The sequence below is a fragment of the Anolis carolinensis genome, chromosome 1 (assembly GCF_035594765.1).
Source record: "Anolis carolinensis isolate JA03-04 chromosome 1, rAnoCar3.1.pri, whole genome shotgun sequence".
Lineage (NCBI taxonomy): Eukaryota > Metazoa > Chordata > Lepidosauria > Squamata > Dactyloidae > Anolis > Anolis carolinensis.
This window is the reverse complement of record NC_085841.1, coordinates 21,339,606-21,357,187: the sequence shown is the minus strand read 5'-3', so window position 1 is coordinate 21,357,187 and position 17,582 is coordinate 21,339,606. Positions and strand designations below refer to the sequence as shown.

Sequence of the window (17,582 nt, the reverse complement as noted above, 5' to 3'; positions counted from 1 at the left end):
TAATGTTATATTATTATTAGTATAATATTGTATTACATTATAATATTATTATCAATATTATAAGTATATTGTATATTGTATATTGTATATTGTGGCTCAGTGTGTTAAAGCGCTGAGCTGCTGAACTTGCAGACTGAAAGATCCCAGGTTCAAATCCAGGGGGCGGAGTGAGCACCCGCTGTTAGCTCCAGCTTCTGCCAACCTAGCAGTTCGAAAACATGCAAATGTGAGTAGATCAATAGGTCTAGCGGGAAGGTAACGGCGCTCCATGCAGTCATGCCAGCCACATGACCTTGGAGGTGTCTACGGACAATGCCGGCTCTTCGCCTTAAAAATGGAGATGAGCACCAACCCTCAGAGTCGGACACAACTGGACTTAACGTCAGGGGAAACCTTTACCTTTACTTATTGAATGTTTACCATGTGTAAACCACCCTGAGTCCCTATGGGAGATAGAACGGTATATAAATAAAGTTTTGTTGTTTTTGTTGTTGTTATGTGTGTTTATGTGTATGTACTTATCCAACCTTTGCTTATCCAACGTTCTGGATTATCCAATGCAGTCTGCCTCCCGCCCAGATCCACAGCCGTGGACTGAACTTTTTACGGATTTAACTTCCAACAATGTTTTTACTGTAAGTTCATTTTATGCAATTCTTTCTTTATTTGTAGTCAATGTTTTAGTAGCCAATGTTTTTGGTTGTCAATGTTTTCAATACATTGCGATGTTTTGGTGCTAAATTCATAAATACAGTAATTACTACATAACGTTACCGTGTTTTGAACTGATTTTTCTATCGATTTGTTGTAAAACGTGATTAATTTGTAAAATCATAATGTAGCTTGAGGTTTAATAGGCTTTTCCTTAATCCCTCTTTATTATTCAACATTTTCGCTTATCCAATGTTCAGCCGGCCCGTTTATGTTGGATAAGCGAGACTCTGCTGTATATTTAGGTGTATGTCTATGGAAAGATTGTGTATATTTGTGTATATAGTATGTGAATAAAGAGAAAGGAGGATTAAGGGGAACCCCTGCATTAAGTGTATGTCTATGGAGAGATTGTGGAGGTCTGTGTATTTAGTGTACATGAGTGTATGTAGTAGTAGTAGTAGTAGTAATAATAATAATAATAATAATAATAATAATAATAATAATAATAATAATAATAAATCTTTATTTATATCCCGCTTTTCTCCCTCACGGGACCCAAAGCGGCATACAACACATTAAAATCACATAAATAACCATCAAAGTACATCGCAATAATATAAGCATAATATAATAAACAGATTAAGAAAAACAACTACAGTATACATTCAAGTTCATGAGGCATCATATTGAGACATATATTGCACTCTATTCCAGTCCATAACATATGATGTTACTGTCATTCCTGATGAGTATGTGAAGGAGAGGATCTAGAGAAGGGACTATTCATCTATATCTGTATGTATGTATGTATGTATGTATGTATGTATGTATGTGTATGTATATTTAGATGTATGTCTATGGAAAGACTGTGTCTATGTATGTAGCATGTGAATAGAGAGAAAGGGAATTAAGGGGGAACCCCTGCATTAAGTATATGTCTATGGAGAGGTTGTGTAGGTCTGTGTATTTAGTGTATATGTTTGTATGTAGTATGTGAGGGAGAGGATCTAGAGAAGGGACTATGCATTTATATCTATAAGTATGCATGTATGTATTTATGTGTATGACTATGGAAAGACTGTGTATTTAGCATGTGTATGTAGAAGATATTGTGGAGGCCTTTCCACACAGCCATATAACCCAGAATATCAAGGCAGGAAATCCCATAATAACTGCTTTGAACTGAGTTATCTGAGTCCATACTGCCATATATTCCAGTTCAAAGCAGCTATTGTCGGATTTCCTGCCTTGATATTCTAGGTTATATGGCTGTGTGAAAGGGCCCTGGGATTTTCTGCCTTGATATTCTAGGATATAGAGTTGTGTGGAAGGTCTCCCAGTTCAGAGGAGATAATGTGGGATTTTATACAACTGTGTGGCAGGGGGCATAGTTTCTGTTTACTTTAGAGGTAATATTATAACTACTAGTCCTAATTAGTACAATATCCCATACCATATTATACTGTTTTGATTTGATATTAATGTTTAAATACAGCCTCAATCAAATAAAATCAAAATTAAAACCAAATAAAGACAAAATTAACACAGGCCCTTTCCACACAGCTGCATAAAATCCACATTGAACTGGATTCTATGGCAGTGTGGACTCAAGATGTTGAAGATTATCTGCCTTGATCTTCTGGGTTAAATGGCTGTGTGGAAGAAGGGCCTTCAATGTAACAGTTTTACTGCATTGTAAAAGCAGCTTTGTGAATGCTGTATGCCACTTTGCTGGTTGCTTGAAACTTCTAGTTGGTTGAATTCTGCTTAAGTGAGTGTCTATTGTATATGTGTGTGTGTGCATCTAAAGCATATACCAGTGATGGCCAACCTATGACATGCGTGTTAGCACTGACACGCCTAGCCATTTATGCTGACACGCTGCTGCATGCAGATTGATTGGATGACTGTGTCTTTTGTGGCCAAATTTGGTGTGGTTTGGTCCAGTGGTTTTGTAGTTTACTCCATGGGAATTATGCACATTTATATATATATCATTCTATTATTATTGTAGTATATTATATTATTACTATTATTATTATTATATTATTATTATTATTATTATTATTATTATTATTATTATAATATATTATTACATTCATGACTACATTGAAACTACAATAGAGAGAAATCAGCGTGGAAACTGCAAGAGGTACCATAGATTGTTGTACATGGAAATAATGGTAGTAAATAGTTTTTGATTTATTGAATACAGTTATATATTACAATTATATATTTCTGTTATTTAAACTATACATATTGCGAAATTATGTTTTTTTCTCTCGAAGTGACACACCACCCAAGTCCTGCTAGGTTTTTTTGGTGAATTTTGACACACCAAGCGCAAAAGGTTGCCCATCATTGGCATATACTGTACAGTACAATGTTATGTAGATGGTATTGTACAGGTTTATATCTTATTCCTTTTTCCCTCTTTGCTTGTGTGTGTGTATACATGGTAGACCAGGCCTGGGCAAACTTGGGCCCTACCGGCGGTTAGGAATTGTGGAGGGCCCAAGTTTGCCCAGGCCTGGTTTAGACCCGTTGTCATAGTTACAGCTCCGCCCACAGCGCTCAGTGATGACGGCATTTAAAGGGGTCAGCGACGCCTTGTTGTTTCCGGGGACTGTGGCGGAGGAGAGGGGCTGTCAGGTTTGCTTCGGTTTTAGAGCGAAAAGGCGAGGCTTGGTGAGTTCAGGGTTTATGGGGAGGGGGCATATTGGCAATAAGGAAATGGCCATAAGGTTGTCCGCTACGTAGAAGCGTTAGGCCGCCTTTTGACTTTAAGTGTTTAATGCTGCTGCTGCTGCTGCTGCTTCTTTTTGAAATGGAGGTCTTTGTTGTGGAATGTCAGGTGTCCTTTATTATCTGTTTGAGAGCTGGAAAGCAATTCCTTTTACATGGACTGTATAAGATGCCCCAAAGCTTGCATTTAGGCTCTTAATTAAAGCAGGAATGCAATTTATTATTGTGGACAACAATGTATTATTTTTACAGAGCAATACAGTACATAGCAAGATTAGCTGACATTGGTGTTTTCATAGGCCCCTTCCACACAGCCATATAACCCAGAATATCAAGGCAGATAACCCTCAATATCTGCTTTGAACTGGAATATCTGAGGCCCCTTCCACACAGCTGTGTAAAATCCCACATTTTCTGCTTTGAACTGGAATATATGGCAGTGTGGACTCAGGGCCCTTCCACACAGCCCTAAATCCCAGAATATTGAGACAGAAAATCCCACAATATTTGCTTTGAACTGGGAGCCCTTCCACACAGTCCTATATCCCAGAATATCAAAGCAGAAAATCCCACATTATCTGAGTGTAGACTCTGAAAACCCAGTTCAAAGCAGATATTGTGGGATTTTCTGCTTTCATATACTGGGATATAGGGTTGTGTGGCAGGGCCCTGGGTTATCTGACTCCACACTGCCATATAACCCAGTTCACAGCAGGTATTGTGGGATTTTCTGCTTTCATATTCTGGGGTATAGGGTTGTGTGGCAGGGCCCTGGGTTATCTGACGCCACACTGCCATATAACCCAGTTCAAAGCAGATAATGTGGGATTTTGTTCAGCTGTGTGGAAGGGGCCTCAGGTAACCTAGTTCAAGGCAGATATTGTGGATTATCTCTCTTGATATTCTGGGTTATATGGCTGTTTGGAAGATTTTATTCAGCTGTATGGAAGGGGCCATAGAATCATAGAGTTGGAAGAGATCCCCAAGGGCCCTCCAGTCCACATCAAAACACTCCTGACAGATAGTCACCTATCCTGTTTAAAAACCTCAGAAGAAGGAGAGTCAAACATACAGGCTGGATCTACACTGCCATACAATCCAATTTCTGGATCCAGATTATCTGCTTTGAACTGGATTATATGACAGTTAATATAATTATTTATTTATTTATTTATTTATTCGTTTATTTGCAGCCTGCCCTATTACCCCAAGGGGACTCAGGGCGGTTTCCATCAAAAGCGGCAAACATTCAATGCCATAATAAAACAGACAAACAACAAATCAATCAACAATTTTTTTTCCGTGTCAGGGGCGACTTGAGAAATTTCAAGTCGCTTCTGGTGTGAGAGAATTGGCTGTCTGCAACGATGTTGCCCAGGGGACATCCAGATGTTTGATATTTTACCATCCTTGTGGGAGGCTTCCCTCATGTCTCCGCAGAGGGAGCTGGAGCTGACAGAGCTCACTCGCTCTCCCTGGATTCGAACCACCGACCTGCCAGTCAGCAGTTCTGCCAGCATAAGGGTTTAACCCACTGCACCATCAGGGGCCCCAACACAATAAATAAAGCATCATCAGTATAAACGTATAATAACTAACCAATAATAACCAAAAAGTTAGAACTTAAATAAACATTTTTCATGCATTTTTGCTGCTCAGTTTTTTATTACATTGGTAAATGTGTGTAATCTCATACATTTACCAACATAATAAAAACTGAGCAGCAAAAATGCATGAAAAATATGGAATGGTTTACTACTAATAATAAAACTTTATTTGTATCCTGACACATCTTCCTGAGGGGACTCGGAGCGGTAGTACAAACCATAAACAATAATTATTAAAATAAACAACAAATTTAACGTAAATCAACAACAAAGTTATACAAAATAATATAAAAATAAAACAAAATATTAAATTGGCACAACAACCATCATTTATAAGTGCAAATAATATAGATCCATATAATCAAGTTCAAATCAGATAATCTAGATTCAGAAACTGGATTATATGACAGTGTAGATGGGGCCTCAAAATCAGCGTATTCCACTGTTGAATAGGTCTTACCCTTAGGAAGTTCTTCTTAATGTTTAGGTAGAATCTAATAATCAGATAGAACACAGACTTGTCCTAATTGTCATCCCTGCATTCCATGAATTTTGAAAACCTGGCAACACTAACCGTGGATAATAGTAAAAAGTAGCCTAGAAAGAGAGTATTTTCAAATGTTGAAAATTTGACATTGTAGAATTAATGCTGCTTGACACAACTTTAACTGCCATGGCTCAATGTTATGAAATCCTGGGAGCTGTAATTAAACAAAGTATTTAGTCTTCTCTGCCAAAGGATTCTGGGGCCTCACCCAACTACAACTCTCAGGATTCCAGAGCATTGAGCCATGGCAGTTAAAGGGCCCTTCAAGACAGGCCTTATATCCCAGGATCTGATCTCAGGTTTTCTGCTTTAAACGGGATTATATGAGTCCCCACTGCCAGATAAACAGAAAACCTGGGATCCACTCCTGGGATATAGGGTATGTCTGAAAGGGCCCAAAGTGGTATCAAACTGCATTAATTCTGCAGCATAGGTGCATACCCATTCTCTCTTTTCTTCACTCATTTTGTGTTCTGTTTCATAGAAGGAGTTCAAGGCCATATAAGTGGTGTTGCTCCTAATTTTTATGCTGGCAGTTATTCTATGGGGGAGAGATTGTGCCAAGCTCACTTAATAAGCCAAATAGCGAAGTGGGAATCTTTGCATAAGGTTAGCTCTCTCTAACCTTATGCAAAAGCACTTAATCTGCCACTTTGTCCTGTTACGTAATTTTGGAGCAATTAAGGGAGATGAATATATATATCCAGAATGTGGAGAAAATTGCGAGTTTTTATTTTCACGCTCACAACACTGTAACTTCAGGTCTATCTAATGAAGCTCAGTTGTGGAGGGGACTGGTTAGTTGGCGGTGTGCTAAACAAATGTCTTGAATAAGTAAATAATAAGTCATTCTTCATACATGGACTACAGTTTACTCCATGAGGTACATAGTTAAGCTCAGGGATTGTTGCTTCTATGTGTTATAACTATGAACACATCTCCATCATGGAATTAATGTAGTTCAACCCCACATTAACTGCTATGCCTCATTGCTGTGGAATCATGGGAGTTGTAGTTTAACAAGGTTTTTGGCCTTTTCTGCCAAAGAGTGATGGTGCCTCACCAAACTAGGATTCCATAGCACTGAGCCACAGTATTTAAAATGAAGTCAAACTCTATTAATTCTACAGTGTAGATGCGCCCTATATCCTCATTGTACTAATTCTGTAAATATCTGTGGTACATAAGAATTTTAATAATGTCATGGTTAAAGCCATTTAGCATCAGGAGTTCTAGGCAGATTTCTGTTCATCAGGAAGAGAGTGTTTATACTAACAGGAATTATTATGGGGGATATTCCTGTTTGTGTTTGCCCAGTGCCTGGGACAGGTTTCTCTGCCTGCTAAATTTAATTTATTTATTCTATAAAATGGATCAGGGTCAGTGTTGCGGTATTGCTAAGAATCCTAGGATGAGGAACACAGTGTAGCACTTCAGTAGGTTATGGACCACAACTCCCATTATTCTTTGTGATTGTGCTGGCTAAGACTGATGCGAATTGCAAGCCAACAATATTGGGAAGATGACATGTCCCTTACCTCTGAGTGAATTGAGAGGACAGCCATTCTTTATAATAGCAGAGGGGGGTAATTTTTTTAGGGCAAGGGTAAATAGGATGCGTCTCTCTGGTCATTTATGTGCATTGCTACCCCAGTGCCCACCATTCTTTCACTGTTAGAATGTCTGCAGGAACAAAAACTACCGTAACTCATTTTCTTGGCTTTTTCCTATTATAACAAGATTAGTGGGGTTTTCTTGTTGGTATTAATTGTCATCAAGTCATCTTTGACATATAGTAACTTGTGAATGAGTCTTCCAAGGCAACCCTGCTCAGGTTTTGAAAATTCAGAGCTATGGCTTCCCTGATTGAGGAATCAGGTCTTTCGCTTTTTCCACTGCCTCCCATTATACCAAGCATCATTGTCTTTTCTAATACGTTTTCTCACAATATGTGCAAAGTACAATAGTCTCTGTTTGGTCATTTTGATTGCATTCAGTTAATTTCTGGGAGTTCTTCCTTCTCAGAAGAGCTGTTTTGATTAGAAGACCCAAATCTTGTTCACAAATCTAATAGTTTTTCCAGGAACACTGCTAGCCTTTACAACGGAACATGTACATTACATATACTCCAGTTGTAGTAAAATACAACATTTCAAGTAAGAAAAAACAATCCATAAAATTAGTGTCTGTTCTCAGCCACAGTGATTTTATCAACAGTGAGGGCAGATAATTGCTCTCAACATTTTTGGTAGTAGTGGAGAGAACTAGAAACTCAAGAGGAGCCAGTTACCAGCTTTGCCTTAGGACATGTTCTCTTGAATGGAGTGTGACAGACCCTAAAACTGAACCATAAAAAGCAGCCAAGAGAACCCAGTCTTACGTTTCAACAATGCTGTGTAAGCTGCCCTTCTAGGAAGCTTGTTTGCTGTTGATTATATTACGGAAATTGTCCCTACTAAATTTTAACTGGAGCCCAGAGCTAAAATCCAGTATTCTACATAATGTTTTGTTAGGGGATAATCAATATGTGATGTCAGTGGATATACCTTAGCTCTCAGCACGGATGAAAAGGGTCTTGATTATTATTGCTTTTATCTGTAAAGTCGGTTTTGGATGTTTTCCTTTGCCAATTGCTTCTCAAACAACATACAGTTGGTTTTTTAAGAGAAGTTTTGTGTTATATAAAGGGCTAAGATCAGTTTTATGTTCTTCCTACAGATCTCGGTGCATGGCCTTGGAGCCAGTGGTGGTGCTGACAATGGGCCCAGAGAGGATCTGTCCAAATGAGCACGAAGAGCTGGGGCTGCAAGAGGCACCTGATGGAACCCCTGATCCTGCTGGGGAGTGGAGTAGTGAGGAACCTGAAGAAGAAGAAGATGAAAGCAATAATAGTTATTTGTACCAGCCCCTGAACCAAGATCCGGATCAAGGACCAGCAGCAGTTGAAGAAACAGCGCCCAGCACAGAGCCAGCCCTTGACATCAATGAGCGACTTCAGGTATGTAACAATTTTGTTACAAGATGTTGAAGGTTTTTTTTTTTTACAAAGTGAGGTTACAGAGACAACCTTATATTGATATTCCTTTGCCTTGTGAATAACACATTCAATAACTTTGCACATGCAGGCAATGAGATTGCACCTGCCTGACCCACCTGTGGACAGTGATGAAGAGGAGGGATCTGCAGCTCAAAGCAGTCATAGTTCTATCCCGATGGATCCAGGTAAGATTGTCAAAAGAGTATGTGTTCTGGTTATATCTTGGTAGTTTGCAAATGTAGATACCAAACTCTGCTGCAATCAGGCTTTTCCACTCTGTTAAGATCTATCCTTTTCCATGAGACTTTTACTTCTATCCTCTTTTTCAAATATCTCTAGGCTAGAGTGGATATTTGTTATTTCTTCACAGGGGCCCTGTTAAGATACATTACAACAAGTTATCATCTGTACCAAGAATGCGTTGGGATTTCAGTCTGAACTCCCCTTGCCTATGTCTGATATTGTCTCCTCTACTCAGTTCTCAATTCTGATTATCCAGCTCTTTTGGATTTTATAGCTCAGAACCCTAAGACATTGGTCAAGCCGGCTTGGATTTCTGAGAGTTGAAGTTCACAACCCTTGGAGGACCAAACTTTGAGAAATGTTCATCTACAATCAGCTAGCTATTGTACACTTGTTCTCTTCCATTTTTGCAACCTCTTAACAGTAATGTGTACTGCAAGAAATGGAGTATCTGATGGCTTATGGAGTTTATCTAGTGTTGGTGGGGTGGGGGGCTTGTTAATATCAAGAGGGATTGTATCTTTCTCCCTGCAGAGAAGTCATGTTCATTAGTGGAGAAAGGGATTCTTAGGACAATGGGGTGGAGTTTTAGAAGAGCACAACCCTCAAACTATTTCAGAGAACTGGATAATCTAATAGTCTGTGAACCATTGCTGGGCCACAAGCTAACAGTCCTTGGAATTTCAAGGGGATGAAAAGTAATTATAGCTAACAGAGAATTAAAACTGTTGACCCTCCATAGAAGATAGTTTAAGAAATCATGATAGAGAAGGCAATCTTTTCCTCACCCCTGTTTTTTTGGCAGTATTTTCAGGCCAGCACTATTACCTAAGCCAGGGGTCCCCAAACTAAGGCCCGGGGGCCGGATGCGGCCCTCCACGGTCATTTACCTGGCCCCTGCCCTCAGTTTTATAGTATAATATTTGTATATCATTTTAAATAATATATTGTATATACATATAATATTGATAATAATATTACAATGTTATACAATATAATACTAATAATACCATATAATAATATTAATTATATGATATATCTTACATATAATATTACAGTATAGTGGTATAGTTCAATATAGTAATATATAATGCTAATATTGTGCTATGCTAATAATATAATATATTGTATGTACATACAGCTGTTCTGAGTCCCCTTTGGGGTGAGAAGGGCAGGATATAAATGTAATAAATAAATGTAGTAAATGAGTAAATAAATAATTTTAGAATTAGGCTCGCCCAAAGTCTGAAATGACTTGAAGGCACACAACAACAACAATCCTAATTAACCTGACTATCTCATTGGCCAGAAGCAGGCCCACACTTCCCATTGAAATCCTGATAGGTTTATGTTGGTTACAATTGTTTTCATTTTTAAATATTGTATTGTTTTTTCATTGTTGTTGTTGTTTTGCACTACAAATAAGACATGTGCAGTGTGCATAGGAATTTGTTTGGTTTTTTTCCCAAATGATAATTCGGCCCCTCCACAGTCTGAAGGATTGTGGACCGGCCCTCTGCTTTAAAAGTTTGAGGACCCCTGACCTAAGCAATGTTGTTTCTCTTTTTTCAGTAAATGCTCTAGCACTATCACAAGCGTTGTTGGAAAACACCCATGCTTGATTATTGGGTTGCTGGATCAGTAGTACTCACATCTTAGTTGTTGAGCTTTTACCTTGGGTTGCTTAATCTCAATTCATAGATCAAATGCTGACTATGAAAATCCTTTTTGTGGGAAGATGGGTTTTTATTCTGTGCTGTGCACCTCATCCTTTAGCTTTCTTTGGCTTTAGAACACGTGGAGTTAGTGAAAAGGACGATGGCTGGAATTAAGCTTCCTACACTGGCAATCCCTGCGTGGGCCAATGAGATCTCAGACGACCAGTGGCAGGATATGGTTCAGCGAACACTGCAAGCCAGACAGAGTGGCTCTAAGCCAGAATGGAAGTGAAGGAAGTGCCAATGGTGAATCTCATGCCTCCCTCAGAAGAAACTACAAAGTGTGATGTGCTGCACTTTAAATTCTCTCTCTCTCTCTGAAGTGTCAGGTAGATGTTTATCTTTCACCAGCATCAAAACTCTGTGTTCATATTGTCTAACATTAAATATGACCCCACCATCAGTTTATATAATGCCCAGCTTCTGGGGGGTTGGAATGGTGCTCATCAAGATGTCTTCATTATCTTGGAGATAGAAAATAAGGCTTCTTGAAGAAATAATGAGCCCTTGTGGGAAAACCCTTGGACATGCATGTTTTCGGCATTATTACACTCTCCCCCCCCCCCCATCCCACCCTACTTTTCCATGTGACACTTGGGCTGAAGAGCTAGAGATGGCCATGATGTGGAGTCCAGTGTGTCATCTTTTTCAAGAGATCCATTTTATTTCGTTCTGTACATACAGGGACATCTGTACAAAATCCAACACTGTCATACTATGTAATACTCTACTGAAAATAAAGTACACCATATGTACATAATGAACTGTGTAAAGCAGCTTAATACTTGTGTCCAGGGAGTTTTGCTTTTTCCTCTCTTGAGTGGAGATATGTAAAAAGTGGAAGAGGCAACTCCAACCTTCTCCATGTAAAACAAAGGGAAGGTAAAAGCAGAAACTCGGATAAATACAAAGGGGAAATTTGCACAGAGCTGGACTAAGATAGAGTGGCTGGACATTGTATGCTTTAGGTGCTAATTTTGGCTGCAGATGTACTCCTTTCCCCCAGTTTCTTCCACAGCCCCTCCCACCCATTCGATACATAGGACACCAGAATAAATTGGCAGCAAACTAAACTTTAATGTTAGGTAGCAAACACAAATTCCCTGACCCCAAAACAAAGATTAGACAGGCTATATTTACATCTAAGCTGTACAGCACATGATGCTCAATTACAGCCCTGCTCCACCCCATGCAAAACTGTAACTGGCAGAGAAGTGCTGCATTGTATATGTGTGGAAATGGAAAGGGAAGAGATTTCCTACAGTCCTTCTTGTTCGCAGAGCCCAGTCTTGGGTGGGAAGGGGAAGAAAGACAGAACAAATTGTACTTCAGAAGAGATAAACTCCGAATTCATTTTTCCCTTCCAGCAGATAAACTGCACTTGAAGATCGGGGCTGAATACAGGTGGCTTAGTGAGTCCTGCTGCCAGCCTTGTTCTACAATCACTGAACTGATAAGCATATGTTGAACATCAAGCGTATTTTCCCCTTATGTATTTTTTCACTTCTCACTTTTTGTTTCACCTCTTACATGGTAATAGTTTTAGCAGGCCTTATAAGAACCTCAGTGGTATAAGAAGCTATTAGGCAGATAGCACACCTTTGAGAACAAATACTGCAAATGTTTGACAGCAGACAGTGGAGGCTTAGCATAATCTTGTATACGAATTCTCTCAATTCTCTTAAGTGCTAGTTATTACACAAATAAAATGCACCACCCACGCACAAACCAAGCTTTGTAAGTGTACATAAATTATGATGGAAAACCCCCAGAAATAGCCCAGCAAGGACTGAGTATGCCCAGTGACCACAAAATGATCATCTGTGGTGGTGGCAGAAAACAGTGGGAAGAAGGACAGAGTGCTGTATTCCAGAGAGGAGGCATTGGATGGCAATGTGAACTTGTAGTAAAGGTTCATTCTAACCAAGGAGGAGTCCTCCAAGAAAGGGTTAATTTCAATCGCAGCACTGGGAGAGGCAAGGGATCATATGTTCTTTTGGAAATATTTCCTCTTGATCCCTAGCTGTTCTTCAGTTTAGTCCTAAGCCAAGAAAGGGAAAAAGAGAAGATCCCAAGAAAGGAAACATCTTACCACCTACAGGTTGGGTTGCATGCCTCCTTCTCCTTGGCTAGAATGGACCTGCACAGTAAGTTCTCAATATGCCATTCTCAGCCAACAGGAAATGTGCCATCCAAGAAAAGGAACTACTCTAGCCGAAATGGATCCTGGGAGGGATGAGGGCAAGTAAAATAAATCGCTCCGAAAGAACCTGTTGGAACACTTGTCTCTCAAAGGAGGTCCTAGCAGAGATAAATTTGTCTAATAGATAGTGCTTTGTAAAGGTAGGAGGAGTTGCCCAAGTTGCAGCCCTGCAAATCTTTCCCAAAGGGGTTTTAGTTGGGAATGTAGCTGAAGTGACCACTGACCAAATACTATGAAGGTTTAATCTAAAAAAAAATGCAAACCTTATTCTGTCAAAATTGTGCAGGTGGGGAAACTTTCTTGGCCTGGAAGTTGAATAAAAAGGAGGTGACACATTTAGTCCCTCTGATATATATATCTTTAGAGCCCTCCTAACATCCAGTTTGTTCCATTGCTTCTCTAGCAGGTTTGTTCCATTGCTTCTCTAGCTTTGAGTCCTTATCGGAGATAGAGAGGTATATAAATAAAGTTTTGTTGTTGTTGTTGAACTGGTAGAGGATAGAAGGATGGGCTCTATTTGGTGAAAAGAGGAATTTATCTTAGGTATGAATCCTGGATCAAGCCAGAGGGATACTGAGTGAGGATCAAATTTACCATAGGACCCATTGAGAGAGCTGCCCATTCTGAGACCTTCCTGGCTGATGTGATTACCACAAAGAAAAGTGCCTTTATGGTTGGGAACAAAGTAATCTTTATGGGATCAAGTAGGGATCTAGGCTTTGTGGAGATCTAAAGCAAAAGTCCTTAAAAAAAAACCCTTATATGAAGATGTGATGAGAAACTGGTTGATTCATTAATACAGTGGAGGGTACAGCTGCAGTTCATTGCCGTAAGGCAAGCCTGCATTATCGGCGACCCTCCAGGTGTTTTGGACTTCTGCTCCCAGAATTCCTGACCATTTAATAAGTTGGCTAGGGCTTCTGGGGACTGGAGTTCCAAACACTTGGAGACCTGCAGGTTATGCAGGCCTGCCATAAGGCGATACATTTGAAGTCTATATTGAGGCCTGCTTGTAAGAAATCAAGGAATTCCTTCATCCTAGTTGTACTAGGAGAAATAGATTTCCCCCACATCACAGACCAGCTTACCATGTCAAATAGATGACTTCTTGGGCCCTTATAGGATCTTTAATTTTAATGTTAGTCTTCCTTTATCTCTCCATAGCCCCCCCCCCCCCCAAAAAAAAGCAAGCAGAAAAGACAAGGGAAGCAGAAATAAAGAATTTAAGCAAAAGAAAAGTGGGGAAGCCAATATACATTTTTCCTGGTTGAGGCAAGGAAAAAGAAGTGAGGAGGAGCTAGGGATCCAAGAGGAAATAGTTCCCAAACTCATGTGATCCCTTGCCTCACCTAGGCAGCAGTTGAAAATAACTCTTTCTTGGATGGCATTTTTTTTTTGTCTGGCTGAGAATAGGAATGCTCCATGGGTATCTCTAGCAGCAAATATTAATCATCAATTATCGGCTATATCCCACGGCATAAAATGAGTGATTACATTCCAATTCAAACTATTCTGCAGCTTAAAGAAAGCAACACTGTGTTTTAGCTATAGCAGTGTGAAAAACTGGGAAATTCCCACCTGTCTGGTGTTAAACCATTCACTTTTCAAAGGCTAAGAGTGCACAGATACAACGGGAGAGGTATGTCTAAGAAATTAGATTTCAGGGTTCTCAGAATAAAAATTATTTAAAATGGAGAATAAGCAAGAAAGCACAACTGAGTTAACAGTCAGTAGGTAGACAAGGCAATATGCCATCTAAAGATTTAAACAGGAAAGAATAACGATGTTGGGCAGGGCAGAAAAAGACATATCGTACTTTCTCTGATTTCAGTGGAATTTACTTTGAAGGAGTTATTGCAGATTTAAAATTAGCAGTCAAGGACTAAAAATGAGACTGAAAAATGAAATTTTATGTCAGGGTTAGTAAGTCTAATGAAAGTTGTCAAGAGTCTCATTTCTAAAGATATGAGTGGAAAGTTTACACCAGGGTTAGGCAGAATGCCATCTTCTGGAGATTGTTAGACTGGAACTTTCAGCTGGCTATTGTGATTCGGACGATTGTGAGTTGCATTCCAACAACATATGGGCTGTACTTTTCACGCTCCTGGTCCACAGGCAAGAGGTGGGTGAAGAACCAGCTAGATTAAGTGTCTTTCCCTTTTATGATGTTCCAAGTCCAGAAATTTAGTTAGCAGCCTGTGAACAATGGCAGGACATTAAGCAAAGCCAAGTATTATCTGTAGGAGTGCAATAGCTTAGGGAAAGCAGCAGAAGCCTCTAAATTTATATACTCCCTAAAAGAAGGTCAGCAACTTCTTCTTGGCCTAGGACAGCTGAAAAATGAACACAAGCACAATGAGGTCTAATCCATACCGAACACTAGATACTCAGTAAATGGAAACTGAAATTTCCTTAATTGTGCATCTATTTCTCTTGTTTCCAAAATGCTGAATATTTAAAGCTGTTTGTGAAAGTGTTCAATAAGCTTTCTTGTTAGCAAGTCATTTATTTAGAGTTCTCTGGAACATAAGGAGCCAAGAGTTGGATGGGAGTTTGTCTTCATTATGACAATCTGCTTCAGAATCACGCTGGCTTTAGTTCTGAGTTAGAGAGGAAACCAAAGAGTACGTGAGCTTATAATGCAGCGGTTATACTACCAGGGCATCGCAACCAATTGCTAGCTATCTGTGAGGATGAAAACTTTCACAGAGCTGAAAGTAGTGGTTCTAGATGGTTGCAACTGCCTCACAATTCCTGGGATGGAAAAAGTGCAAATACAGTTACCCTTATTCATATAAACCAAACCAACCAAAAGTCTCTATTATCAATTAGCCATTTATTTGGCCAGAGGGGGACAGGAAGAACATACATTATTTTCAAATCTAGCCTAGCATGTCTTGATCCCTAGAAAATCACCTGTATTTACCTGCACAACCAACGTCACATATAGCTCTTGTATTATCGTGTGAAAATGGATGGTAATGGGAGTTCAAAGCCAGTGTTAGGAAGCTATAGTGAATCATTATTGTAGTGCAGGGGCAGGTGGTCCTCCAGATGTTGTTGGACTACAGTGCCCATCAGCTCCAACACAGCCAACAGCAAGAGATGATGGGAGCAATAACTGAATGGTATCTGGAAGACCACTTGTGGAGCCCATTCTTGTAGTAGTGCATGGCTGATAAATGCCTGAACTCTCACTGCTTTGGTCCTGGGACTGGAGTCAAATCAATGACGACAGGAACTGGGATGCCTCCTGTGTGGAATGCTACTCTTACGGATTGGCTAGGCTCCTTTCGCACGTGCACACAAACACAACCTTAAGAGGATAAAGCAGGAGGAAGTGACAGTGTGGTGGGATATGAGGTACAATGTAAAATCAAATCTAACCTGAAAGAATGAGAATGGAGTGGAGGACAGGCACAGCTCACCATGTTCATTCCCTAGTTATACATTAGAACAAAGTGCGTTTCTGTGTACCCTCCGGGGCCTCCCTAGCCCGTCAGAGTGCTTCTTGGCTTGAGGTGAGGAATTCTTCTGCTCTCTTGTGCGCTTCCAGGGCCTTTATGGTGTAGACATCCTGAGGAAGCTCTGATTTCCGACGCAGCAGCACTTTCTCCTTCTTCATGTCTTTCAGCATCTAAACACAAATTCAAAAGTAATTAAGAAGCAAAATCCAGAGTGCACACCTCTCCCCCACTCACTTCCTCACTCTGTCTTTGGACTGCTCATTTTAGATAGTTTACAGGAGGCTGATATCAAAGTTAATATTAACCATAGTCAGCTCCAGAGTTTGTGGATCTCTTGTTGCCTTGTTGCTCACTCTTTCCACCCAACTCCACTCTGGAATAATTACAGGAGAGCTTTGTAATGCTTGAAATGAAAATGTCCAGAAAAAAGCTACCCATTCCACCTAAACTCAACTCTTAAAAGCCCTTTCCAGTATGGCCCTGGATTAGAAATAATAGGGGTTGCAACCTAACAGTATCAACAAGGACTAAATTATGTACTAGTGGTCTAAAAGTATACTATTTTTTTAGAAGGGCTCAGCTATCAAGAAATACAATCTTTGCATGTGTCAAATTCCCAGAGATGACAACACAAGACTATGGCAGTGCCACAACTGAAAACTGAGGTAACAAAATGGGAACAAAGCTGACAATCTGAGCAAGCCAGCCAAGTTAGAAACATACAGATCAACAAACACATGCATCAAATTATAATGAGCATAGAAACACAACCTAAAAACCATTCATTCATACAAACGGGGAACAATGAGGCTGAGCAGTAAGCATGAAGGCCTGTGTGTAGATTATGGTGAAAAAAATCTTGAGCACAATTTCAACTATAAGTTGTATTTTACTCATTCGTCCTCTTTCAGAAATCCCTCTATCGCCATCTTTCTTTTACACACCTACACACTTAAAAGAAACGAATGCCTATGTGAATTCTGCATCAACAGACTATTCAACTCCAACACCATATGCCAATCTTTCTATTTTCCTGGGTGTTTGCCTTTGTGGAAATCTAGAGGCCTGAGTTAGAAGCATGCTGGGCTAGCAAAGGAGAGATGGAGGTTTGGAGGGGGAATGCACAACTTGGAAAATTCACAACTTTGCACTACAGCTCCCAGAATTCCCAACCAACAGAACTACTGGTCATGCTGGGTGGGTGATGCGGGACACTGCAGTCTACGGCAACTGGTCATGCTGGCTGGGTGATGTGGGACACTGGGCTTAGAAACTTACATGCATGCACAGGGGAGGAGAGGTAGCATACAAAGTGCTGGGTGAACAAGGCAGATGTGGAAATGGACAGGTAGATATGCAAG

At 39.9% G+C, this 17,582-nt stretch overlaps 2 protein-coding genes across 4 annotated transcripts in view; one reads left to right on the top strand and one right to left on the bottom strand.

The window, feature by feature from the left end:
• Positions 1–3,183: 3,183 nt before the first annotated feature.
• On the top strand, positions 3,184–11,311 carry mea1 (male-enhanced antigen 1). The gene is made up of 4 exons (XM_062970869.1): positions 3,184–3,342; positions 8,272–8,551; positions 8,679–8,775; positions 10,626–11,311. Exons 2-4 carry the CDS (start codon positions 8,282–8,284, stop codon positions 10,781–10,783), a joined length of 525 nt encoding a protein of 174 aa, XP_062826939.1. The 5' UTR covers positions 3,184–3,342; positions 8,272–8,281; the 3' UTR covers positions 10,784–11,311.
• The window catches only part of ppp2r5d (protein phosphatase 2 regulatory subunit B'delta), a 57,568-nt gene continuing 51,176 nt past the window's right edge, over positions 11,191–17,582 (bottom strand). For all 3 annotated transcript variants that reach the window (XM_008104931.3, XM_008104930.2, XM_008104932.3), the window contains one exon: positions 11,191–16,391. In XM_008104931.3, coding sequence (XP_008103138.2) covers positions 16,254–16,391 — 138 coding nt within the window. In that variant the 3' untranslated portion in view covers positions 11,191–16,253. The remainder of the gene's footprint in view (positions 16,392–17,582) is intronic.